Source organism: Ascidia mentula, chromosome 8, assembly GCF_947561715.1.
Source record: "Ascidia mentula chromosome 8, kaAscMent1.1, whole genome shotgun sequence".
Lineage (NCBI taxonomy): Eukaryota > Metazoa > Chordata > Ascidiacea > Phlebobranchia > Ascidiidae > Ascidia > Ascidia mentula.
In genome coordinates this window covers 19,572,957-19,597,884 of record NC_138573.1, presented here as the reverse complement: position 1 = coordinate 19,597,884, position 24,928 = coordinate 19,572,957, and the positions used below count along the sequence as shown (strand labels likewise).

At 37.2% G+C, this 24,928-nt stretch overlaps 5 protein-coding genes across 7 annotated transcripts; 3 read left to right on the top strand and 2 right to left on the bottom strand.

The window, feature by feature from the left end:
* Nucleotides 1-343: 343 nt before the first annotated feature.
* LOC145911265 (protein FAM47E-like) lies at nt 344-3,846 on the bottom strand. Its single transcript, XM_082998552.1, has 11 exons — nt 3,548-3,846; nt 3,245-3,392; nt 3,033-3,112; nt 2,821-2,974; nt 2,357-2,475; nt 2,245-2,304; nt 1,964-2,093; nt 1,435-1,539; nt 1,242-1,376; nt 820-1,028; nt 344-696 (listed from the first exon to the last, which is right to left on the bottom strand). The coding sequence occupies exons 1-11, from the start codon at nt 3,616-3,618 to the stop codon at nt 507-509; spliced, it is 1,401 nt and encodes a 466-aa protein (XP_082854678.1). The 5' UTR covers nt 3,619-3,846; the 3' UTR covers nt 344-506.
* Nucleotides 3,847-4,144: 298 nt separating this feature from the next.
* Nucleotides 4,145-7,661, bottom strand: LOC145911056 (haloalkane dehalogenase-like). The gene is made up of 5 exons (XM_082998297.1): nt 7,341-7,661; nt 6,930-7,150; nt 6,572-6,743; nt 5,817-5,990; nt 4,145-4,632 (listed from the first exon to the last, which is right to left on the bottom strand). Exons 1-5 carry the CDS (start codon nt 7,492-7,494, stop codon nt 4,400-4,402), a joined length of 954 nt encoding a protein of 317 aa, XP_082854423.1. The 5' UTR covers nt 7,495-7,661; the 3' UTR covers nt 4,145-4,399.
* A 6,446-nt stretch (nt 7,662-14,107) lies between these two features.
* On the top strand, nt 14,108-16,068 carry LOC145911761 (uncharacterized). 2 transcript variants are annotated; one of them, XM_082999190.1, is made up of 8 exons: nt 14,108-14,432; nt 14,492-14,605; nt 14,674-14,728; nt 15,110-15,154; nt 15,217-15,366; nt 15,444-15,563; nt 15,701-15,776; nt 15,840-16,068. In XM_082999190.1, the coding sequence occupies exons 1-8, from the start codon at nt 14,181-14,183 to the stop codon at nt 15,886-15,888; spliced, it is 861 nt and encodes a 286-aa protein (XP_082855316.1). In that variant the 5' UTR covers nt 14,108-14,180; the 3' UTR covers nt 15,889-16,068. The 2 variants fall into 2 exon arrangements, with proteins under 2 accessions (XP_082855316.1, XP_082855315.1); XM_082999189.1 differs by having other exon boundaries at nt 15,429-15,563.
* Nucleotides 16,069-18,049: 1,981 nt separating this feature from the next.
* On the top strand, nt 18,050-19,692 carry LOC145912208 (uncharacterized). Its single transcript, XM_082999615.1, has 8 exons — nt 18,050-18,298; nt 18,414-18,539; nt 18,705-18,759; nt 18,813-18,887; nt 18,959-19,144; nt 19,209-19,280; nt 19,334-19,406; nt 19,481-19,692. Exons 1-8 carry the CDS (start codon nt 18,089-18,091, stop codon nt 19,563-19,565), a joined length of 882 nt encoding a protein of 293 aa, XP_082855741.1. The 5' UTR covers nt 18,050-18,088; the 3' UTR covers nt 19,566-19,692.
* A 1,118-nt stretch (nt 19,693-20,810) lies between these two features.
* LOC145912659 (uncharacterized) lies at nt 20,811-24,919 on the top strand. 2 transcript variants are annotated; one of them, XM_083000206.1, is made up of 8 exons: nt 20,811-22,481; nt 22,679-22,810; nt 22,866-22,920; nt 22,974-23,096; nt 23,425-23,709; nt 23,766-23,864; nt 24,181-24,256; nt 24,307-24,919. In XM_083000206.1, the coding sequence occupies exons 1-8, from the start codon at nt 22,326-22,328 to the stop codon at nt 24,416-24,418; spliced, it is 1,038 nt and encodes a 345-aa protein (XP_082856332.1). In that variant the 5' UTR covers nt 20,811-22,325; the 3' UTR covers nt 24,419-24,919. The 2 variants fall into 2 exon arrangements, with proteins under 2 accessions (XP_082856332.1, XP_082856333.1); XM_083000207.1 differs by lacking the exon at nt 22,974-23,096 and having other exon boundaries at nt 20,818-22,481.
* The last annotated feature ends 9 nt before the right edge of the window (nt 24,920-24,928 follow it).

The window sequence follows — 24,928 nt, the reverse complement described above, 5'->3', positions numbered from 1 at the left end:
AATACAATTATTTACGTCTTCCCAGAAAAATAGTCGGAATAAGAAGCAGAACAGCTGACAAATATCAACAAAAAATACTTCACACAAATTCACGCCCTATGCATTTACTTCCATTGTTTCGTCGCTTGGACCGTTGTGTATTGAACGTTTGTCTACGTCATCAATTTCCGACTTTAAATAAAAAAAGATTGTACTGAAACTTCTGATAACATTCTTACCATCTACCGAAACTTTGTAGACAAAATTTATTTGAAGCGTTTTGATGCAATACCAGAACTCCATATCTATTCTCTTGCGACCTGCTAATATTGTCACTAATGTGACGTCACAATTCAGCCCACTCTGTTTTAGTGCACAGTGTATTTTACCATCAATGACGTTGTAAAGTGTCACAACATAAACAGTGCCGGTATTTCAAAAAACAAGCTGCAAGCATCAGCAACTGGCAATGAACAGAAAGTCATTTGGTAAAAAATAATAATTAACCATAAAAAAATTGATGTTGGTTATCTGTACGTTGATTGGTCAGTTGAGCGGATTGTGAATCCAGACCGCACACGGGACGTTGCCTTTGACAACGGTCGGTTGGTTTTCGGTCCATGACTGTTTTCATTTTTGGCATCTTCAATATCTTGCAGAGTTGAAACCTTGCTCATGAATTCTGGTTTTCTTCGGTGGTCGCGTTCAAGAAATTCACTTTACATAAAAACTTTGCAATAAAATCTCACATAGCATTGGCCTTTGCCAAGCTAAAGGACATCATGAAATTTCAAATTGTTAAGGTTTTTAACTTTCATGCCCCATTGATTTTGCAATTACCGGAAGGCTCTAGCGCCATGTAGTGGTGCAAGTTGAGAGTTCATTTCGTGGCTCTTCTTCTTTGATTCTGACATCTCTCTCTTCGTAACCTCCTCAGGATCTTCAAGAGGTTCATCCTTTGCCCGAAGTTTCCACATCTTTGGATCAATGTACCAAGCTCCATAATTCAACTTTACCCAACTTGGTTCATATTCCGGAACATTCGTGCGCTGGTCATGGATGTACAGGAAAAAATTATTAAAGCAGGAAAATTTAAAAAAAAACTTTTGAATGTTTTCTACCCTAAAATACAGAAATATCTGCTTAACACACTGTCAGTCATCCCATTGAACACCTTTTTACCAACCTACTTCATGAAGTTCCACTATTAATACAAATTATTCTATATGTTGTACCAAAATATTTGGAGAAGCAAATCTTACAGTAACATTTGTTGGCGCCACAGATGAGGGTTGGCTCCTCTTTGCTGAACCACGAGGGGAAATTCCAGCTGATATTCTTAACTCTGAGGGAACATTGGACAATTCCACTACATGGATGGGAACCGATAAAGCTGGCTACAAACAAAGCATACATATGTTGCTGAAATATTGATGACAAATCATGGTTTTGTACCTTTGTTTCATAACCACTTGCAAATAAACTAACTATGGTGGATTCTTCAACATTGTTGCTTTCCCCTCCAAGATCGGAAACCCAATCACAAAATTCCTTTGTGACCTTAAAAAATTACTTAAAATATCATTTCATTGAAACTGAGTGAAATGCTTTTCACAAATAAATATAAAACATTATTTCATTACTTAATGTTGCCATGCCACTACTTTATCGAAATGGTGGCATTAACAAAGCCACACATATTTGAAAGCAATCTTAACCTGTGCAAGGAGTAAAAACTTGCAGTTTGTCAGCTGATAAAAAAGTAAATTATTTGAATTGTTCAGTGAATGTATTCCACCTTTTTAATAAAAGTAAATTAAAAAAGTAAATTATTTGAATTGTTCAGTGAATGTATTCCACCTTTTTAACAAAAGTAAATTAAAAAAGTAAATTATTTGAATTGTTCAGTGAATGTATTCCACCTTTTTAACAAAAGTAAATTAAAAAAGTAAATTATTTGAATTGTTCAGTGAATGTATTCCACCTTTTTAATATGTTCATCTTGCGAAGGGGAGGTCGGCCGTTTTTTTAAACCTCGTTTATCATCTTTCTGAGCCTCTTCCCTTTTATGAATCCATTTATAAGGATTTCTTTGCTTTCCTTCATCACCAAATCTGAACATAAACTTCAGGTTAACGCTAAAAAACTGGTTTTGAAATAAACATATAAATGGCTTCAATATCTAGGGTATAATTTCCATTCCTGATTCTACAAAGATGGATTTTATGTTTCTAAAACTTGTTTCATTAAAATATAGGAAATTACTTTATTTCTTCCAACTCATTTTCATCTTCTTCAATGATTTCTTCCTCTCCATTGTTAGTTCTGCAAGGAAAAGCTTAGCAAATTTTTGGTTTGCAGGCATATAATTGCACACCTATTTGTACTTCCATCTGTTGTGGTCTTTCTGTCCAAATCCATATATGTGGAACCTTCTTCACTTTCAAGGTCAGGGTTCATTGCAGGGTCAAGGAGGTCAACTATTTCTTCAAATAACTGCCAACAAAAGTTTTTAAATTTGCCAAAAATCAATGTATCTGGTTAATTTTAATGAGAATCGGTTGGACCAGAAGTAGTTTTCAGCCATAAAAAATATTTTCTTGTTTTCATTGCATATTATTTTTTCCAACATTTAAGTCTTCTTTCAGGTTATGATGATTAAACATGTTTTGCAAACCTGCTCCACTCTTTTTTGTGCACACATTATCCAATGCCATAAACACAGATACACTAAATCATAGATACAGCACAAAATATAAAGTTGTTTATTGATATTTTTAAAAGGAAAGTTGTGAGAAAGTTATGCTTCATTATCTATTTGTAAAAACTTCTGATAAAAACCTCAGGTGGCATTCCTTCCTCAAGATGGGGATAAAGAGCAAGTGGATGTTGCGTTAATCCAAATTCAACTTCTTCGATGTGATCGATCCTTTTCTGTTGCAAGGGCAGACTTTTACTGAAGCAGGCTTGTGACTTTGTTAGAGATGGAGCGGGCCTTCATGTGGATAAAATTGCATCATAACACATTATACAAAAACCCTCAAAAGTTTTACCTTCGAACGTTGCTGTTTTTAAGTCGACTTGATATTGAGTCTTTACTGTGACTTAAAACTGGAGAAATCCCTTTTGTCCCCTAAAACATTTTCACAACAATTAAAACGCGGTGACAGATGAAATAGGCGAACCTCTAAAACATCCTTTGTGGTTTTGCAAAAACTACAAAACAATTTTGAAGTAGCTGAAACAGAACTTAAAGTTTTTATACCTCAACTACAAACTTTCCTTCCATATCCGGTGGAATTCCATCACGAAAATCATCGGCTCCAGGCCGGACAAAAGTCCAATTTCGACCAATTAAACATTCACCTTTATTTTTCTGCTTCAAATACTTTGTCTGCAATCTTTCTTTGTACCTTCACCATGAAATTACTATTTGTTGCAGACTTAACACAAAGACCGACTTAACTATTCATGAAATTTGGTATAAGTTGGCCTTCTGTGACCATTAGCGTAATTGCACAGTAGACAAAATCCAAATTATACCACATACACACAGGTTTGAACTTACCACGGTTGCTGGCGAATAACTTTGTTGGAATTATTTGGGACAACCAGTAAATCATATTTATGTTGCGCCATTTTAGCGAAAACTTAGTCGTCTTTGGCAACTCTTGTCTTGAGATTGAGTGCTGTAACGTGCTGTGATGCCAAAAAAATCCTGGTCCACAAAGTTATTCAGGTCCGATCTTAGCACTAATTAATACTTTGATGTTTTTTTGATTCAACCAAAGGAGACCCAAATATAAATTAAAATATATTTTTACAGATTAGCAACTGTAGAATAGCATTGGGTCAATGCCTGTAGTGTGGATGAGGAAACTTTTGCAATGTAGTTGTCAAGGCAACATAGAAATATACATCTTTTTTAACTACGTAAAATTTGTTTTTCTTGACAAACCTTCATGGTTTCCATGCCATTTTATTTTGCTCATCTGCGTGGTTGTTTTTCCCGCAAAATACACTTGATTTGATTTCACTTTAACGTAGTATACGTATTACGGCTGGCTACTTAAAAACTGGTTTTGGTTCAAAACTGCATTCTCTTTTTTTTCTGGCGTTGTGTGCATTTGTTTCTGGCGGGAGTTGTATTATTACATTCGCCTGTTTTCCAGTAGTACATTATTGCTTAACAAGCTATTAGCGAACACATAATCGGTTACATTTAGGAGGCTGGCATCTTTACAAGTGCAAATTGCTGTAATCACAAACATAAATCAAATAATGCCAAAATGTGACAATTAACTTACAACTTTTATGGGCCAGAAGAAATCAATGGAGTAACGTGACTGTTTATTTTTTTTCATTGGTATTATAATACTTGTCAACCAATTCTATCATTGCAACTTTTTTACATACAATCTTAATTTGACAAAAAATCGTGCAAAGCATTTCCAATCTCATGTGGTGAATCTTCCTGTACAAAGTGCAATCCATTTACTGTAATTGATTTAAGGTTGGGCCAAGATGAAACTTCTTTTTTGATTTTTGGGGAAAAAAATCCAGGTTCTGCATGAATGTACAACTTTGGCAAATCTTGTGACTTCCTCAACCATTTATTATAAGCATTTGCAAATCCAATCACATCTTCTGGACCTGTTAATTACAAAATAATCATATTGAAAATGTAATATTTAATCAGTTTTACAAAAATATTTGTTTTTAGGCCGCATATCAGTATTAAATCCCAAAAATCTAGTTTTGAAGGCTATCACCATTAATACCCATACTGAGTGATTTGCTTTTTTGCCAACAACAATTCCTGTGGTCAGTGACCCATGAAGATCTACTGGTACTATTCATAGAGAAAAAAATTGATTGCAGCTGCATCCACCAAAACACAGCAAGGATCTGAGGAGCCTCCAGGAGGATCTTTTGTCCTATAGGATAGCAAAAACAGTCCCAGGGGGCAACCAAAGCAACTTTCCTGTGACAATTATTTTGCCATTGCATAGAAAAGGGTTAGGGCCTACATTGTTTGTGATTCATTTTTTCGCAAAACCATCTTACATTTTTTTGCAGCCCATTTAGCTAAAATAATGACTGTTCGGGGGCCGAAATGACCCCTAGGGGGTGCTTTAAGCAACTATCTTGCAACTAATTTTCACCTTACTGCGTAGCCAAGAGGCGGGCCTAACATAAAATCACAAATTAAGGTATACTTCTGTGATTCAATTTTGAGCTACATCCCCTTGAACATTTTGATGGTTTTTCAACTAAACTTTTAACAGCACCCTGCACCAAACGTCTGACTGACTGAGAAGAGCAAAAAATGCACTAAAACTGCACCAAACACACTGAAAATCGCCCTGGCTACACCATGTGCTCATTCAACCCGCAAATTGACCCCAATGCATTACCGGTTGACTTGTGATGAAACTAAGACTCTCTAATGACAGGGGAGTACAAGACGGGCATTCCCCGTGGGCAAAACTATTTTAATAAAATTACTGATATGCGGCCTTTATTACAGCAAGATTTTTTGTAAAAAGAATTTGAAAGTTTTGTACTGTGTGTGATGTCATGTGATGAAAACAATGGTATAGCTATAATAAAGCTTTGTGACCTCAAAATAGCATTACTGTACTGGTAAAAACATCATGGTCCCTTGGTTAGGAACCACTGTATTATCACTTAATAAAAAAAGACTTAGTAATTGCCTTTGTCTTGATTGAAGACAGTGTTGATATATCATTGATCATTAAAAGAAGGTGGTATAAATTTTAGGATTGAGGTAGTTTCCAAAATATAATTTCCCCTTACATTTAGGAGTAACATACCATCATTTTCGATAGGAATTTCTCTTGGCCAGGTAAGTGTTGGTCTTCTGTCTTCACCTTCTTCCTTAAATGGATCCAAATAGACGTCCATCTCATCATCAGTGAGCTTTCTAATAATGCTTGCAGGGAGAAGTCGATCAACAAAGAAGTTCTTTTCCAACACAAGTTTTTCACCTATAAGTCGACTGTTTCAGAGACATAATAACTTCTTTGGTGGGGGGGGCACACTTACAAGTCGACTGTTTCAGAGGTATAATAACCTATCCGGTGGGGGGCACAATTACAAGTCGACTGTTTCAAAGGCATAATAACTTCTTTGGTGTTTGGTTGGGGGGCACACTTACAAGTCGACTGTTTCAAAGCCATAATAACTTCTTTGGTGTTTGGTTGGGGGGCACACTTACAAGTCGACTGTTTCAGAGGCATAATAATTTCTTTGGTGTTTGGTTGGGGGGCACACTTACAAGTCGACTGTTTCAGAGGCATAATAACTTCTTTGGTGTTTGGTTGGGGGGCACACTTACAAGTCGACTGTTTCAAAGGCATAATAACTTCTTTGGTGTTTGGTTGGGGGGCACACTTACAAGTCGACTGTTTCAGAGGTATAATAACCTATCCGGTGGGGGGCACACTTACAAGTCGACTGTTTCAGAGGCATAATAATTTCTTTGGTGGGGGGGCACATTTTGGGTTTTAATAAAACATCACAAACTACAGATTAAACAATTTGGTGAGAACTTGTTTTAACAACTTACCAGATGGTGCCCTCATTGCCTGGAATATCCCTCTGGAGAGGTCAGGAAAATCCTCCCATTTCATGGTAGAAACCAAAGCTTCCATAAAAGTTACAGATTGAACTTTGTCTTTGTTCAAGTTTGCCCAATGAAAACCAAGTCCAGATCCCCAATCATGAATCACCAGATTTATCTACAAATGCATTTTATTGCATTTACTCTGTAGTTTCATCCTACTGAAGTAAATATGGCATGACACAATAACTAGTTAGTATCTGTTTCAAGTTTCACTGTTTTTTTTTGTTTTTTTTTGCATGCATACCTACAATTTTCAACCCACAGAACATGAACATACTGGCAATTATTTAGTTTAAAAGACCTTTTCTGGCAATCCCACAGAATCCATCCACTTTTCAAGATACTTGTAATGGTCTGCAAATTTATACATGGAACCAGGAAGTTTTGATGATTTTCCCATTCCAACCAGATCAGGTGCAAGGCATCTTCCTATATCTTCAACATGAGGGATGATGTTCCTCCACAAGTATGAGGAGGTGGGATTGCCATGCAGGAAAACAATTGCCTTGTCTTTGTTCTTTCCTGAAACAGTGAGCACACATAAAAATGTATTTCCCGAAACATATTGCACACATAAAAACAGTCCACTAAAAATTTTATACAAAAACATAAGCGACTATGAAGCATTTACTGAAGGAATTATCAAAACACTTTTAACATTGCCAAGTTTACCAGTGAAAACCTTTCTAAACAAAGCAATGTTAACACAAACCTGAATCATAGTAACTAATTGTTGCATCATAAACATTAATCTTTTTGTGTTTGGAGTAAAACCTTCTTTTTGCTTGACTCTCTGTTGAAGAATATCTGACGTGACTTAAAATCAAAGAGAGACGTCTGCTTGATTGTTGCAAAGTTAATGACATTTCAAACACAAAATGCTACTTGGCGTGAAAGTATGATAATTTGTCAGGTAAACGTGACTTGGTCCGTGTCAATGATATAATTTATAGGAAACAGCGTCGTTACTTCGGTAAACACATTTGGCTGCAATGTTGTTTACATTTCTACTCCACGTGCTAATCATTCACTACGCGGTTGAGCGAATTGATGCGGTTGGGTGAATTGATGCGGTTGAGTAAATTGATGCGGTTGAGTGAATTATTACAACGCAGAATTGTAGTCACGCGTATTTACCATAAATACCAAGGCACAACAAACATTTTCAGATTTTTTATTAAAACTTAATTATAAACCATAATGCGTTCCTTAAACTTGACTCTTATGCATCATGAAGTCATTAAAACGTAATCTGAACATTTATGTCAAAACAAACAACTATAACGCCGGGTGGCTTCTAGGATTCAAGCCACACACGAGACCAATTGCTGTGCAAATCATATGTCTGAAATACGCAAGTCATCAAATACTGCGTAACTTCAGACTTCGGTAGTCTGGTCACGAGGGTTGTGCGTCAAATACATTGGACGGGGTCATTTATAATTAAATAGGCAAACGAATGTCGTCATTTACGTGCTCTAAGCTTTATCTGCACCGATTAGAGAAAATAACCTGCAACATGTTTGAAGTTGTTCTTGAAACGGAAGTTTCGGTAATTCTAAAACTTTGTGACCTTTTTTTAATGTCGCGATTAGTACCGGTAAGGTTTGTAAAACATAGAAAAAAATAATTTAATATCAAATAATTGTTTTTGGTACATATATGTTTTACCTTGGAACTTATGACAAATACGCGTGGTTATTTGTCAATGGCTTCCGAAGCGATATTTGGATCGGCATCATTTTGTCACATAACTGTTAATCCTCCATCTACTTTGCCAGGGATGACTAAGTGCACATAAATGTTACCACAAGATAGCAATATTTCGCAAATTACTACGTAACACAACACAGACTTCTGAATCTCAACGATGTTTCGAAAAACTTCAGGCAGGGACTTCTCCGACTTTGCCTTCCGGACAAAAAGGTTAAAAAACTCTCCATTTTTAAACCTGACGTACACATTTGCTGGTAGGTTCCAAAAGCGATAAAGATTGAACTGCACAGGTCGCTTCTGTTACTGCAACACTTTGCAACCAAACCTTGTAACGTCTCCGAGTGTTTACTACACTACTTACTGATTGTTGCATGATTTACGAATAACAAACTGCAATACTATAGCACCACACCCCACTAAAAATTTTCACAGAATAGAGTTTAAAATGTTTTCCTATTTAGTATTTCGGTTTGATTGTATAATCTCCATATGGTTTGGTGCTTGTAAGCCTCTGTTGCACAGGATTTATTCTATTGTTCAAAATAACATCACCAATTGTGTCAAATAATTAGCTTGCAAGTCACGAAACGGATTGAAAAGTTTAAATTTCTTGTTGAAAGAATTGTCGACTGGAGGCAATTTTGAGTCTATTAATCGTTACAAGTTCTTTTACTTTTTCACGGTTTAAAAAGTAATCCGTCTCACGTTTATGGCGTCACAATGCTGATTTATGACACCACAAAAGCGCCTTTTGCGTGACGTTCTCCGATGAACTTGCCCACAGTCAAAGTAGCGATGAGAAAGTTTGTTTTGTTATGTCACAATGGCAAAAGTTATCAGTCGGGGTGTGCGATCTGTGACCTCACAAAAAGACAATGGATCCTTTAAGGATGTCAACTAAATCCATAAATTATATAGAATATAAAGTTTCAAAATGCATGAAATTATTCATTTCACTTTTTTTACGAAACAAAATATTAGTTTGTAAATCTTGCTGTATTTTTACTTTTAGCAGAAACGAATTTCAGAGAAAGGAGATTGTCCTGGAAATTTTCACGAGCGAAATGTAATTAAGTGGCGCTTGGAGGGTTGCTCGGCTCGGTTAACGAGCAATAGACAGCTACAAACGCCAACTCGCTAAATTAAACAACTATTTTTACGACAGTTAAGTCGTAAACTTAAATTAAGCTCATCTCTCTTTACTTCCCCTCGCTAATCATTGAAGAGTTCGAAAGTTCATTGTTCCTATTTGTTGCGTCACAAGTGAGAGTTATATACTTGTGTATTTCCTAATTGCGTCAGCAGGGTTGTTTTTAGGGAATAATTCAACAAAAGTGTTACGTAACAGAAAAACACTGTCGTATCAATAAAGGAAATAACAGAAGGTTGGAAATAATTAAGATTCAGATTGTTCCCAACAACATATGGTTAATTGTTCAATTAACGATTGTCTTCAAAAGGCGCTTCTTCTGGAATTCCAGTTTCCGGATTATGACGTCTCAAACGCAATTGTTCACGCTTGAACGCAGCGATTATTTGTTCTTTAATTCCAAAAGCAAAATCGGCACCAAATCACACGAGTCGAAAGTCGGGCGCCAGAATTTTTGTTTATTTAAACTTAGAACAAAGGAGTCGTTCTTGTTTATTTGACACGGTTAGGGTTTTCCCTTGCCCGCCTTATTACGTCACAAAGAGGTTAAAAAAACAAAAACGCCTTTGTCTTTGATATTCCGGAGAAATAAAAGTTATTTTATTGCAAAGAAAGTTTTTGCCGCGATACATTTGCAAATGTCGCTTACTTATGGCGGAAAATTTTCTCGGTGAAAATCAACAAAGCGGAATAATCCATTCTTAAACACTGGCATATGTCTGGTGGGAAATTGGCGTCGGTTGGGTACACACTGGGTTGTAGCGGGTTCAATGTTTAAATTGTGTTTTTCGGAATATTGTTGGTTTTAAACGACGAAACCATTTTGTGTTGGGAATGTTGAAATTTTGTATTCCACATAACTGTGTTTGTGAAGCAAACCAACACGGAATGGAAACCAAGGAAGTTTTTTTAACTGGTGTTAAACGCCCAACCATAAGAATAGAAATCTTATCTACAAAATATTCGATAACACTTTACCCTGACTGAAGGTAACAGCAATTTGATAAACGCGAACAGATGCCAAACGTTAAGCAGCAAAACATGTTGTTATCTTGACCCCATATGGCGTATATAGCTTTGCTTTGCTTTTTTTCTATTTTTTTAGAAGTAATGACTAAGTTTATACATTTAAGCAAATGTCAGAATGAAGGGCAACATAATGAGGAATTCGCGCATTTTAATTAGTTTTTATATAATTCTCCTGTTTCATTTAGTTCGTATTACATCATAAATCACATTGTAATCGTTACAATCTACTTGCTCACGTTCCAGCCAATTACGAACTACGTAAGCTTATTACGTCACCGGTAATTCATGCTTACTCGAGCATTACATGATGTCATGAGGATTATCATTGTGACATCAGAATCGTGTTTAACGTACCGGTTCTACAACTCGCTACACATTTGATAGAAAATATTCCTTAAATTTTTTGTACGAAATTTAAATTAATTGCAGGCGTCAAATTTAAAGTGAGTGGTTGTTTGTGGCAGTTTGCAGGTTCCACACACCAATAATTCTTATCGAACTGTTTATTTAACTGTTCTACATTCAAATACACAATTATATAAAGGACGTCTGCGCTACCATGCCAACTGTTGTCAATAATCGACGTTCCATATTTCGCGCTGGGGAATTATGACATCATAAACGAGGCTCTCTCAGGATCATTTGGTTATTTCCCCATGCAGTGTAAAGGGGGTGGGAATATTGAAACAAGAAATAATGGCGATTGTGGAAATAATTATTCGCCATCAATAACAACTGTGCTGGACAGTTGGAATAATGGTGAGAGATTCACCGACGAAATTCAAATGTTTTTATGTTGTATACGTCACATGTTATATTGTGTCCTTCTTTCGAATCAGATACACAGACAATATACCGGGCATGAAAATTCAACCCATTACATGCAACATGCGTAACAATCACATGTATATTATGTCATAATGCATGTGCATTAGTGCGGAGATTCATGTGGGAAAGTTGGGAGATATCAGTAATGACGTATCTGCATTATGACGTGGCAAAAGCCTTTGTCTGTGTGACAAATGCATAAGATGTTACCTGGCAACCTTACGTACATTCTCTGTTTATATTCAAGGCCATCCAATTATTTTGCGCTTATTTTTTCCACATAAATCACATAAATTGAAGGCATCGTATAGTTGGAGCCAATCCATGTGGAGAAACTGGAATTACATCCCATTACTTAGTTGTATTTAAATAATTGTTCCTAATTCCGGTTTGTAACAATCGTTTTCGAATTTCCTTCGTGATTCTTATTGAAAACAATCGGTCACAATCAAACAACAATGTTACCCTGACACAAATCGATCCGCAAATCGACAGTTTCCTCCCGACTGCATTGTTCCTTATTGATGACGTCACAATGGCCCGTGTGAGAATGTCGCGTCCCCGCCAAGGTTACACAGTGTCGAATTCAAGAATGGCAACGTAACAATGCTTGACGCCGATTACTTCCTTTTTTCTCAGGGTCCGAGCAAGATTGTTGAAGTTGATTTTTTTAAACGAGGTCGAAGGTTTTCAAAACAACCTTGATCGAGTTGACTGAGATATTTTGGCATAACAGGGATAGGTGGGACTAACTTTTGTCGGCTTTTACTTTTGCATTTATGATCACTTACCGAAATGTGAGAACTGCGGTATTGTGAGACCAACAATGCTCATTATTAAATACGAACAAGCCCAACGACTTCCCATTGTGATGTCGGTTGTGAATTGGTCCGTATCCCAAAGTTCATCTGGTGAAAAAGTTTCGTCAGATATTCCACGAAAATGTTGTCACCGCAAATCACTTTCCGCCAGTTATGTTCCCACACTCCAAGATGAGGGGAAACCGCTACAGCGAAAAATCTACAACCACCCCTCGGCAGGTGTCCCGAATATTACTATTGTGACGTCACTGTTCGGCAGACAGCTGTCTGGAGCTTCTGCTTCGCGAGGGTTAAAGCTTCGGTTCGTTTGGAAGCTGCCAGACGCTCGAACAAGATATTTCGAATTTTATTGCTAAACTAATGTTTGTTTGCGTCGATATGAATTTTTACACACGATAAGTTGAGCAATATTTTGTTACAAAGCCGCAAAATAGTTGAGTATCGTCCACCGCCATTGCATACAACGATAATCATTTGTTGACATTCGTTGTGTTGGTTGGTATCGTGTTGTGGACGGAAAACTGTGGAGGTTCAAACAGTTCATCCCAAAACACATTTTATCTTACGAGGTCGATCTTTAATCAATTCCCCGCCTTTAAATCTACGCGTCGTACCCCATTGTTCGGTAACAGTGTCGATTGTGAGGACACAGTTAGTGTGGAGTCAGTGAGGCATGCCAGGGTCGTGGGAAATGTAGCAAGCTTGATATTTGAGACGTCGGTTTGGTTCCAGTGACGCCGGCGCCAACTCGACGCTGTAAGGTTTGGGGAACTTTCAGGAAAGTTTATTTCATTGCCCAACAACGCACCAACGGGATTCGAAATAAAAATGAACTGGAAAGCATTTATTGCTGTGTTTGCGTGTATTCAAACTCGATTAAAATTGCTTCTGCGAGGAAAGAAAAGTGATTGTGACGTGTGAAAAGTTTTCACAATCATCTTCACTGGTGACGGAATATTTCACAAAAGCGCCATCTGCGGTCTTTTTTGTTGATTATTTTCTTTAATTAACGGAATGCAAACGTTCAATTTATTTTAATTGCAAAAAATAAAAATCGTTTTTTATGAAAGGAATTATACCAGCTTCTATTAAGGGATGATCAACAGATTTTTATTTACCTTGATATTTAATCCCTGACACCGAGCTAGATCGTGTTGTCATTAACGCAGCGTCGATCAGGCGTAATTACAAGCCCTCTTTTGTGTCACAAAGAGCTTTGTGGGTGGACAATGATACAAACCAGAGAGCGGGAAAAAAGGGGCACGCGCGTGCGAGTGAAGCTTATTTTTTCTCCTGTGTTTATTTCTTGCTCGCGTCTGAATGTCGCTCACTCAGTTCGTTGTTGGTGGAAGGAAAGTTGTGTCTGCACGGTGGTGAACAACTTTTGCAGGGTTAAATTTTTTCTTTACAATGAAATTTCGTTTTGTTTGTTAAATTTCTTTGCAGTCGATAATCTCGACCATAACTTGAAAAAGATATTTGAATATAATTGTCAGAAGTTATCGGAAGTAAACGCAATTACAACATTGGCAAGAAGTTAAGATAATTATGCATTATTACATTGGCAAGTAGTTGAGATAATTATGCATTACTACATTGGCAAGTAGTTAAGATAATTATAGATTCTTTCATTTTAACAAATAAAAGTGTTTAAATTTGTTTAAAACAAGAAATATTTGAAAATCTTAACGAAAGAAATACAAAGGTGTATCGTCAAGCCTTGGCAGGTGCATTGTAATACAGCTGTTAATATTACGTCATAAAGTGGTTTGTTTATCAAATGCGACCGAAGTTTATAAACAACACTCGATAGTTGGTGTGTGCGTAACAATGGTGGTTGTTCCAAATAATTCATGCGCGTTCGAAAACCCCCCGGGATGATTATTAAATCGCCAGCCGACTCTTTGTCTAACTGTCATTTATCCTCACAGCTGCAAAGATCTGTGACGTAACAGTAGGCACTGTGAACAACAATTGTTCTCCCACTACGATAAGAATATCTGCAAACATGAGACGATGCAATACCCCTCCAACGCACTGGAAACAAATTTCGTTTTTTGTTTGGCCACAAATGCTGTGTGTTGTGACGTATATACTTTTGACGTCACAAAGCGTTTGTTCGACATCGGTGAAGGGTCAATTTTCCCCGCTGGGAGGGAGGTTCGTGGGCAAACCTGGAATGTGTTACGACCTGTTGAGGAAATGCAGAATTAACAAGAAATGCAGGAGCGCCTTCGCGAAGCTCAACTCTGTCTGCGCGGTTCGTTAACAATCCACCTTTATCACGCCACAATGGCAACAATTGCTGTTATGTTTTAGGTTAAAAACGGAAGTTGCAATGCTGCAATGTTGGACATCCCTGTGTGTGCGAACGTTATGGACATTCTTACTGAAAACATATTTGACCTTGACGCAAAGTGTGAATGTGACCGGGTAAGCGAAGGAACCAAATACTAAAAATTATTTTCCTCATCGATTAACGCCATTTTGTTACATCACAGAGCCCCGTTCGATGTGCAACCATCCATGAAAAAATTTACGGCAATCCTTGTTTTGGTAAATTTACCTTTTTGTGATTTTTACTTAAATTCGCTGTTTTAAAAAAATGTCACAATTTTGATATTGGTGTCACGGCTGAACGATTTAGCATTATGATATTTTAAGGTTCTGTTGTTCGCAAAATTTCCAAAAAAAAATGTACAACTTTGTCTAGCTGACGTTTCTGTATTATTTGGCTTAAATTTCTGTGTAAGCCCCGTCCCTATGCATGGATTCAACTTAGAAACTCATAAAAGCAATTAGTTTTGTGTAAACCGACCTGTTTGTTTACTGGGACTTGACTGAAAAGCCAGGCTTATGGGGGGGGAGGGCTTTTAGAATCGCGTTCCTTTGTTGGATTTACTTTCGTCCTTAAAACCTGGTCTTTTTTCGTTTTAGCAAATGTCAATTTTCTGAGGAAACGAAATTTGTTTTCGAAATTAGGTAAGTTCGAGACTCCGTAGTATTCGAGAACTATTTTTAATGATATGTTTATGACGTAACAGATCAGTCAAAGAAACCACGAGAAACTGCAGCACAAAAAACACCTGACGTCAATCTTCTTGAATCGTTGATGTCATATGAAGTTCATTCTAATGACATCACTACTACGTCACACGAGATGACGCCATCAACTTTAACTGCTGAACCTGAAGGTAAAACTAACAACATAAAAGTATTAACACCGATATAAATTTCCATTTAATTTATCGCCCAGCTTTTGCTCGTACAGATATGCCTGTACACGTCATCAATGACATCAATGTATCGCGACGTCAACAAAACGATGGCCGAATAGCGAATAGCGAGCGACCAAAATATTCTTCTTCTCACGATGATGGAGTTTTATTACGTAAGTGGTCCCGTTAGGTGGCGCTGCAGAGCTCAGTAAATGCGTTAATTTCATTCATCGGGAATTCAACGCTCTGTGGGGATTCCCCGTTCATCTTCATGTCAAATCTAAACCCAAAATTTTTTATTCTTGTACAGATGTGGTCGCTATAGCAACTGGAGTTTTGGTGTTTTTAACCCTAGCTGTTGGGACATCTCTGGTTGTTTACTTCGGGTAAGTTAACATTGATTCAACGCAATTCATTTAGTGACAAATAACTATTGTTACGTCATACAGCATACGAAGAAAACCAAGCGACGAAAAACAGAAAACTTCCATGACGTAAAAATTAAACTCTGACGTAGTCAAGAAGACACAAAAATCGCAGAAAGATGCGCATGACGATGTGATGATGTCACAAGTGGGGAATTGTGACGTCAGTATGTGGATGGCCGTCGAGTTTTTTTGTGTGTGGTTGCGTTTTTCGACAATTCACTTTGTTAAATAAAATCAAGTAGTTCATGAAGCAGCTGCTTTCAATATGTAGCAGACAATCGAACAAAACAAAGGCAGGTGACAAACGAATGTGTGACGTAACAGAGAGTGGTTTGTTTGGTGCAATGGTTTATGGAATCAATATTTTGTGATGGTAAAAACACAGTGTTGTGTAGCGGCCTAACGTCAATATTACTTAAGCTTCTCCATCGTCAGGGGAATCCTTTTATGCCGTCATAACAAACTGACGCTTTGAGTGTCATAATGAGGTGTCTGTGAAGTCACAGGGTAAAGTGCATTACTATTATGAAGTCAGAATATAAGTTTTATTATAATTCTGTGACGAAAGGTGTTTGTGTTGTGACGTAGGAAGAAGTGAAAAGCGCATTAGAAATGCGTGGACAAAAAGTGGAAGCGAAAAAACAGCGGGATTTCTTACAAAATACCACAAAGGAAAACAAATAAATTTTTATACTGCTATTTTTGCTGCCAGGCATACTTATTAATCAGAATTGTTCTTCTGGCACTCAAGTTTCTAGTGTTTATTTGAAACCGACGTTTCGTCTGCCATCCGGCGAGACTTCCTCAGTTCCCTGAGGAACTTTTTTTTGGCTTTCAGGAAGACATTTGAAGTTTAGAATCAGTTGCAGACAGAAGTTATCAAGAAACAAATAAAAGTAAACTGCGTTCAAAAATATTGAAAATAAAGGAAAGTTTGTTTGAAGGAAGATTTTCTAAAAACCTGAAAATAATGGAAAACGATCTTAAGGAAGGTTTTAAATAATGCAAAAAAAAAATAATCGCAAATATCCTTGTCAATTATTCACAGCCTTATTACCCAACAAGCAACCTGAAATGTGCCTTCTATGACGACATAGATGTTATTGTAAGGGCTTAGAGGTGTCGGATTTCTTAGAGCGAATTGTGAACAGGCTGAAATATTTTTCTCTATATTTCTGGCCACATTCAAGTTTAATGTAAGCAGCTTGTTAGGGTGACGTTTGCTTGTTGCTGACATGACTTTTCGCTTTAATTCCCTCGCATCGTTGACTTAATTCAATTAACCGCGATTTTGGAGGCATTGGATTGGATTTGTCGTGGCTGGTTCATTTACCAACGATCGGTGACCTGTATGGGATGAAAGCCAACAATTTAAAACTTTCAGTTTGTAAACTAAAATGCCCAACATGAAGCTGTTGAAAGTTTGTTAACTGCATTGAGGACATGTCAGTGCTTTGTTTTAAGAAGAATTACATCAAGTTAGTTCACGTGATTTAATTTATTGGTGGAAAATAGTCGAAAGTTTCAGCATTGTGGAAAGGTTGCAAAGAATTAAAACCATCGGAGAATTTGTACCAGGTTTTCCACAAACATGAAGATTGTTTTGGTAACATTACAAAGTGTCGCCGTCTCATGTCCTGAAAGTCTATTTGAAAGGTTTAGGAAAGCCACGAGAAGAAGGCTAGAGTCGTGTTGTCATACAGGGAAACATTGAGTAGAATTGTGACGGCTGCGTCGTCCTAGCAAAGAGTTGGAGTTGTGTTTTTGTGCAAAGTATATTGTTTCTAGTTGCAAGCAGTTACTTTCGAAACAATTATACTCAAACTCAAATTTTGATCATTTAAATACAAAATCTTTAGCTTTAGTAGGTTTGTCATATTGTGTTTATTTCTAAGAATTGTGCTCTGAGCGGTATCAGAGAAAATACATATGTTCATATTGTTCTCAAAAAACGTGCCTTATTTTCATTAAATGTGGATTTTTAGTTGCGTGGCGTAATATGAGGTAAGCGCTTTATGACGTATTAACGTCGATTGTCTAAAAAAGAACGTCACTGACGTTATAGTTTTGAAAGTTGTGTATAAGCTGACTGAAATGAAACCCTCTATTACGTCACCAAAACAGAGCCTGTTTAAACAAATTAGAAACGGCGACGCGTCTGCAGAATATTGCAAATATTTCCGCCATATTTGTTCTCGGCCACATTCACAGACATTTCTCTACACAGGGCTTGTCGCATACGGATGTAGTCACACCAGATCGTGTAGATTATGAATAAACTTGTTTTCAATCGTTGTGGAAACGTCGTCAGGGTAACGTTTGGATTTTGCTTCACACTTTTTTTATTCAACATTACACATGTGGAATCATTCAAGCGCGACGGTTCCGGTTCAACACCCACATGTTCAGAAATGTTCCAAGAATGCAAATCTAACACCACTTGCCGGAGAGCTTACAAAAGAGCTAGTAAGAGCTGCAAGGTTTGTTACGTCACCAACAAATAGTTTTTGGACAAGAACTGAAATTCAACAAAGTTGATTATAACTGTTTTTCTGTCTCCAACTTCGGGTTACAGCGTATTGTTGCATCACACAGGAAAAGAATGCGCAATGTGTGGGGAATCACCAAACGTGCAACGAGAACTTAAAAGTTTTGAAACAGGAGGAATTCTGGGGAAAGGTTGAATGTGATTGCAACATTGGACCGAACGTGGGTCAAAAGGTACAATAATTTCGGTTTGGAAACAAATTTGTTGGAAACTGCATTACAGTTTTAAAGCAGTTTGGGTTTAAACAACTTCCCCAGTAAAATTCGATGCTAATTAAAGCAAGGGGTTCTTTAATTGTAAATTCGATATCAGTTATCGATCCTCTCATTGGATTCCAGGAATACAAGAAATGTGTTCACCCCCACAACCTGGTCTACACACACCCATGTGCAGGTAAATTCAAACAATAACATAGAAATCGAACTACTTAAATTTCTGTTAAAAAGGGGAAAACCCTTTGATTTCTACAACGAAAACGTCGACAAAAAAACTGACAACAACAACAACGACAACAACAACAAGTACAGACTTATTGCTGCACCGTTTTTGAAGATTTTTATTAACATTGTGACGTCATAATGTATTTTATTAGGAGAAATGCAAAACAATGAAGGAAGCAGTGACGTCACCGCGAATGGCGTAGATATCTTTAATATTATTGATGACATGATGAGATTAGACGAAAGCAGAGATCGTAAAACTCAATCGAAGATTAGTGACGTAATGACCATTCGACGTGACGTCACAGTGACAGATGCGGTTTCGGCTTCAACTAATTGTGAGTAATTTTGTTAAAAACCTAACTAATTGCAAAACTTTACAAATTATTTTCCTTTGTAAAGTTGTGACTACTGAAGCAGAACGAAAAGTTACAAGAGGCGAGAACAAACAAACGCAGCCAACCATGACGATAAGTAATAAGCTGTCCAAAGTATTTAAACGAAGAATAATTTTTTTTAAATTACAGAAGTAATTTTGATTGTTGTCAGCGTGTTTGTCACGTGTTCGCTTCTGATTGGAGGGATTTTCATCCATAGAAGGTTTGTATTTTGGCTTTCCATGTGAATAAATCTCACCGGTAAGTATGAACCGACTTGACCTCTGTGTTTTGCAGAAGAATTCTCAAGAAAAATGATTCAACGAAATATTCGGTTGGAAACCAACAATCAGATAAAGAAATCAAAACTTCAATATTTTGATCAGCGAAAAACTTGTCAACCCTTTACTGCCCTTTAACGGTTACTATTTATTTACCATTAACGCCGCATGCTGTCGGTGTTTTCACAAAATGCACGAATTCTTCAAGTTCAGTTAAATTGTTTCCAAAACAACGTAAGAATTGAGACTCAAATTATCTCAGGTTTGAGGTTAGGAAAGTTGGACCACTTGGAGCGCTGTAGCCCGGCCAACATTCTTGCAGATATCAATATTTTTGCACAGAAATCAACAATTCTATTAAATGTCTTTCCCATATCCCAACACTTAAAGTTTAAATAATTTGTTTACAAATGAAAACAGACCCATTATTGACAAAATATTTGTTTGCCGCTTTGCATGGTTGATTGTTGAGTCACACGGGCAATTATCAGGTTCTCTTGTGACGTCAATGAGAGGTATTTTGAGGTTAAGGTTTAAAGGCGGGGTTAAGGGATGTAGGCAAGAATAATCCCCCCTCATTTTACTGAGTTTGAAAGATTTGTGACGTCATAAGTTGATCGCGCGACACGTAGACGAGACAACAAGATTATAATTGTTAAGAATGATGAATGTTTGAAAGCGGGATGGTTGGATTAAAAGTAATTCAAATTCCAGTTACCATATTTAAACTTGTAGACCGTGGGTGGCCGAAATCCACCACTTGCTCCAAGTAAGAGATCAGTGGTAAAGTTAATCATGCGTAAACATGAGTGATGTTTGATCATCCATGCGTGTCAGAGTGTCTCCTGGCAGGGGAGAGGGGGCGGTTGTGGCTGAAACTTACTTGAAAGTGACGGTTTTTGTGAGAAAGAAGATTTATATGTGTGACGTCATAATGAAGATAGACTTCATGAGTAAAAAACGCCAAAGGTGTGTTTGGGTCAACGACCTTCACTAACCTTCAAATTAAATCACGCGCTCTTCTTATTGCCGGTTATGATTTTTGTTCCACAAGAAATTGTTTCCAATTTCGTTCCAGTGCAGTTTAGTTGAGAGTAGTTTTGTTTATGCTTCAAAAGCACGCAGTCAGCAGTCAAGAATTTATTTAAAAACGTTTATTTATGTCGATTTTCATGTGGTTGCTGATGCGTGTAGAAGTATTTTTAGAACATCTCGCTGATGTTTCAGCTGTGTTCAAGATAAGGCCTCGCACGTTCAAGATAAGGAAGATGAGTTACGCGAAATACCTGCGAACATCAGTCCAAAATCTACATGGAAATACATGAGCTATCCCTACCTCATCACATCATGAATGGGCGTTGTTCTATTATAAAACAACTATTATTTTTTAAATATAAACTTTTACCTGGTATTGAATAATGTTCTGCACGATTGACCAAACTTCAACATCCGGTTTGAGCCGGGGATTATGTCGCAATAATTGAAAGGAGTGTACGTGATAAAAGGTGGTGACGTCACAAAAACACGTTTGGTGAAAATGAGTTTTTCGTGTAGTTTTCTCGTTTACATCTGACCTCGGAATGTCTACTGGGCAAAAGTAGGAAAGGTTTTGAAGTGACGTCGTTGTTGTTTCGTTTCAGACATTTTTTGACATTGGATGACGTAGTGTGACGTCATTGCGGTAATGAAACGTGACGGAATTAGTATTTTTTTCCATATTTTCGTAGAAAATGTTGACACGAGCCAGGTTGCTACAGCATCTGTAAAACATTTCTGTAACAGGCGATGACCCATCAGGTTGGGTTTACTGCTTGGCCCATCAGGTTGGGTTTACTGCTTGGCTCATCAGGTTGGGTTTACTGCTTGGCTGGAACGATATTTGCTTTGTGACGAATACAGGGCGAAATGTTTGCATTTCAAGAGCGGATCCTGGTAGAGCGTTGTTGAACGATTGTTACGCAGACACAGGCATTGTTACTTTAGAACCTAGTTCAAAGCCATATTTGTGGCTTGTTAACAGACTATTAAATGGAGAACCAGCGAGAATATTCATGGTAAATGTATATTAATGTTTTTCACAAAACTTTCTTACATATGTTATGTGCAGTCAATAAGTTTGGTCAGGCTGAGTTTGTATTGAACGAATATGGCGACTTAGGGCAGAGTGAGAAAAGCGTCTCGGTCTTTCCACCGGAATATTCGGAAAATGTTCCAACCAAGGGATTCTTTGAAAATGAACGCCAAGGCTAAAATGCTGTTGATCATTAGTAAACGTTTCGAACACTAACTGGGTTCATCATCAGTACTACAATGAGCGCATGCAAGAAAAGCGTAGGGGGCCTGCTCAGTCCTTTATTACCCCGACGCTTTTCTTGTTATCAACTCCAAATATTTTGCACCCAAGGGATTCTTGTTCAGTCAGAAAATAGCTCAGCTAACACAGCACATTTATGTGAAACAAGCTCTGTATCCTGTATATTCAAGCACGCACTTCATAATCTGCTCGATCGATTTTATAATGGAGATCGAACTGTTGACACCATGGAACACCTTCATGACGTCACATTAGAGCAATTCTAAAATGGAAGGACATATCCTCCGCGGCACGACTCGACAATGCAAACACTAGATCGAAAGAAAGGCGTCATTACCATGACAACAGGACGAAAATCGAATAAAATTAGACCGAAAGAGGATGTTTGGATCAACGCTCATAAATTATTCGAAAATTCTTTTGTTACGACATAATATAGTGCGTGTTTGAATAGTGTCCCCTTCGTACATAGTAAATTAGTTGTTTGGAATTTGTTCCTTTCAAGATTTTATAAAATTAAGAATATTTGCAAACATTTGTGAGGACGATGAAATTATCCATAGCTTGTTTCTTCCTGGCTTTGATAATAATCCCGAGAAGTTCTTCATCAAGTGATGTAAGATGGTGCGGAGAGGACAGAAGGAAGTGCAGGAAAGATAAAGAATGCCAACAAGCTTACAAATACGTACATGATAATTGCTGGGTGAGTAGAACTTCCATCCAATAAACCTGGTCAAACATTGACAAAATTTTCAGTAAATATTTCCTCAAACTTTTTAAAACCTGTACTCCAAACTAAAGCAATCTTGAATTGAGACCCCAAGACTTTATAACACCATTTTCAAGTTAGACAACTTGAATAAACTAATTATCAAAACAATAACAATTTTGTGTTTTAAGCAAAAAGAAGACAACCGTTGTAGAGCTTCCCAAGACAAACTACAGACTTGCTTGCATTATATAGAAGTTTTACGCTCCACTGGGTTCCAAAGTGACAGCGAATGCAGTTGTTTCATGATAGAAAACCGCAGGGTAAGGTGACTTAATTTCATGTGAAATTGTGACAACACTTTTGTTGTTTTAACAGAAACTAGAGCGGTGTACGGGAATATACAACATAGTGTTCGCAAACCCATGTTACGGTAAGTTTTGTCCAAAGTTGTTATCGTGTTTGTGACGTAACAATGTCTTCCAGAAAACGCGGTGGCAGCCCGCGACGAGGCTATAAAAATTGCTTCTAGGACTGTACGTAACCATATTGCCAAGGAGACCGATTACGTAACTGAGAGCAGTTACGTCACAGAGACTGTTTTGGAGGGTAACAATATCACGTGACCTGCGAGAATTGTCCAATCTTAATTGTTGAATCACAATTATTCAATTATGATGAAATCTGCAAAATGATTCTTGCTTTAATTTATGCGAAACAATGGCCATTTGTTTTGCACAATGCATCCTTGTTGCCCAACAAAGCACACAAACAATTACCTAACTTTTAATTGCTGAATGTATTATTGCTTGGAAAGGTTAAATAACCACAGGAATCTCGAACGAGCGATCGAGCGACAGACGCCGAACGCGCCTGATTTGCATGCGGCCTCTGCACGCCTCACATAACTTCGTAGTAACCGATATCATATTCGCAGAAACCGCGATATTGTTAAGGAGCCGTGCGAATGACGTCATCAAACCAACAACAACAGTTATTCCGACCAAATCTATTAAAAAAAACGAGCTTCATAATGACGTCATAAAAAAAGTTCTTCCTCCTTCGAAATATGAGGTCAACGAGTTGGACAAAATGTTTGCGAATGTTAATGAGATGAAACCTTTGAAAAAACCTAGTCTTCGTGATGTAATCGATAACCTCAGTGAAATTGAAGACAAGTCGGACAGCGATACTGTGGAGATTGTGACGACACAGACAACTGGTTTGTTACAAAATAATGTTTGGTTGGTCAGTGGGTTACATTAAATTCTTAAGCAGAAATTTATACGACAACACCGACATATCGAACGAAAGAAGGCGTGCTGGGGCAAGTTGTTCAAGAGGATGCGGAAGTGACGTCAAACGATTATTCGTTGGGTGCGTGATTTAAGAACAAAAATTTCATTTTTGTTTAAATATGTTGAAACATGTATTTCCAAGCTTTAAATCTGTCGACTTTCTTTTGAGACAAATAAATGGAGCTTAATAAGTGATGTCAGCTAAAAAGTGCTTGCTCCTGTTTTAAGCGCGTGCAACTGATCTCTTCGCCCGGTTTATTAAAACAGGCGTAATAATAGAAAGGAAAAGATTTATTGACGCAACCAAATGGTGCAAGCCAAAAAATACTCATTTACAACGCGGCACACTCATTTTCCTTTATTCATATGATTTGAATATGAATGTTTCGTTGCAGTCATAGCCCTTACTGTGATTGGTGGATTGCTGGTGATTATCTTTTCTGTGGCGGGCTTATACGTTTTATACAACAGGTTGGTTACCCATTTATTGTTGGAAAATTGCTAAACAAATATTTCCACAGAAGGATACAACAATCTTACAAATCTGGAGTGATTGTGAAGGAATCCGGTTTCATTGTGCGATCCATTCACGACAACAAATATAATTGTAAGAAATCAAAGCTTCATTTGTGAATCAAGTTTGCCCGAACTTGAATGGTTACTGCCTTGCGTACTTGTCTTTTTAATTATTTTATCACCGTTTATATTTGCACTGAAGTTCATGTTGACCGTTCTTCACATAGTATATTGTTGTCTCAGTTCAATCTAAATGCGTGCATAACTATTTGAATTTTGTTGTCATATTAACAGTAGCTGGAGATCACAAATATTCTAATTTCCTTTTCTATTCTTTTCTTTGCTTTTCAACGGTTCTAAAATGAACCAACTATAAATTTAAATCTACAAACTATGAAACCAATTTCAAAATACAACTACAATTTTATTGCATTAATTGCACACAATGATAAACTTGACAAGCAATCTCTGCATTTGTAACTTTTTCATATACCTTAAATATATTCTGCAAATCAAATGTACATGACTTTATTATTTATGTAAACTTTAGTCTGAATATTGCTAAAATATATTTAAGTGCTTTTGAGTGTTAAATATGTGTCATCACATGATACTCCACCAAAACTT

Coding starts and splice junctions, on each gene's coding strand:
- LOC145911265 (XM_082998552.1), bottom strand. CDS start 3,618: ATGGCGCAACATAAATATGATTTACTGGTTGTCCCAAATAATTCCAAC. Junction 2,975..3,032: donor AAAAACAGCAACGTTCGAAG/GTAAAACTTTTG, acceptor ATCCACATGAAG/GCCCGCTCCATCTCTAACAA. Junction 2,305..2,356: donor ACAGATGGAAGTACAAATAG/GTGTGCAATTAT, acceptor TTTTCCTTGCAG/AACTAACAATGGAGAGGAAG.
- LOC145911056 (XM_082998297.1), bottom strand. CDS start 7,494: ATGTCATTAACTTTGCAACAATCAAGCAGACGTCTCTCTTTGATTTTA. Junction 5,991..6,571: donor GGCAATGAGGGCACCATCTG/GTAAGTTGTTAA, acceptor GTCGACTTATAG/GTGAAAAACTTGTGTTGGAA. Junction 4,633..5,816: donor AATTCCTATCGAAAATGATG/GTATGTTACTCC, acceptor TGTAATTAACAG/GTCCAGAAGATGTGATTGGA.
- LOC145911761 (XM_082999189.1), top strand. CDS start 14,181: ATGAGACGATGCAATACCCCTCCAACGCACTGGAAACAAATTTCGTTT. Junction 14,606..14,673: donor CAAAGTGTGAATGTGACCGG/GTAAGCGAAGGA, acceptor GTTACATCACAG/AGCCCCGTTCGATGTGCAAC. Junction 15,155..15,216: donor AAATTTGTTTTCGAAATTAG/GTAAGTTCGAGA, acceptor ATGACGTAACAG/ATCAGTCAAAGAAACCACGA.
- LOC145912208 (XM_082999615.1), top strand. CDS start 18,089: ATGAATAAACTTGTTTTCAATCGTTGTGGAAACGTCGTCAGGGTAACG. Junction 18,888..18,958: donor AACAACGACAACAACAACAA/GTACAGACTTAT, acceptor GTATTTTATTAG/GAGAAATGCAAAACAATGAA. Junction 19,407..19,480: donor GGGATTTTCATCCATAGAAG/GTTTGTATTTTG, acceptor TGTGTTTTGCAG/AAGAATTCTCAAGAAAAATG.
- LOC145912659 (XM_083000206.1), top strand. CDS start 22,326: ATGAAATTATCCATAGCTTGTTTCTTCCTGGCTTTGATAATAATCCCG. Junction 22,482..22,678: donor ACGTACATGATAATTGCTGG/GTGAGTAGAACT, acceptor TTGTGTTTTAAG/CAAAAAGAAGACAACCGTTG. Junction 24,257..24,306: donor TTATACGTTTTATACAACAG/GTTGGTTACCCA, acceptor ATATTTCCACAG/AAGGATACAACAATCTTACA.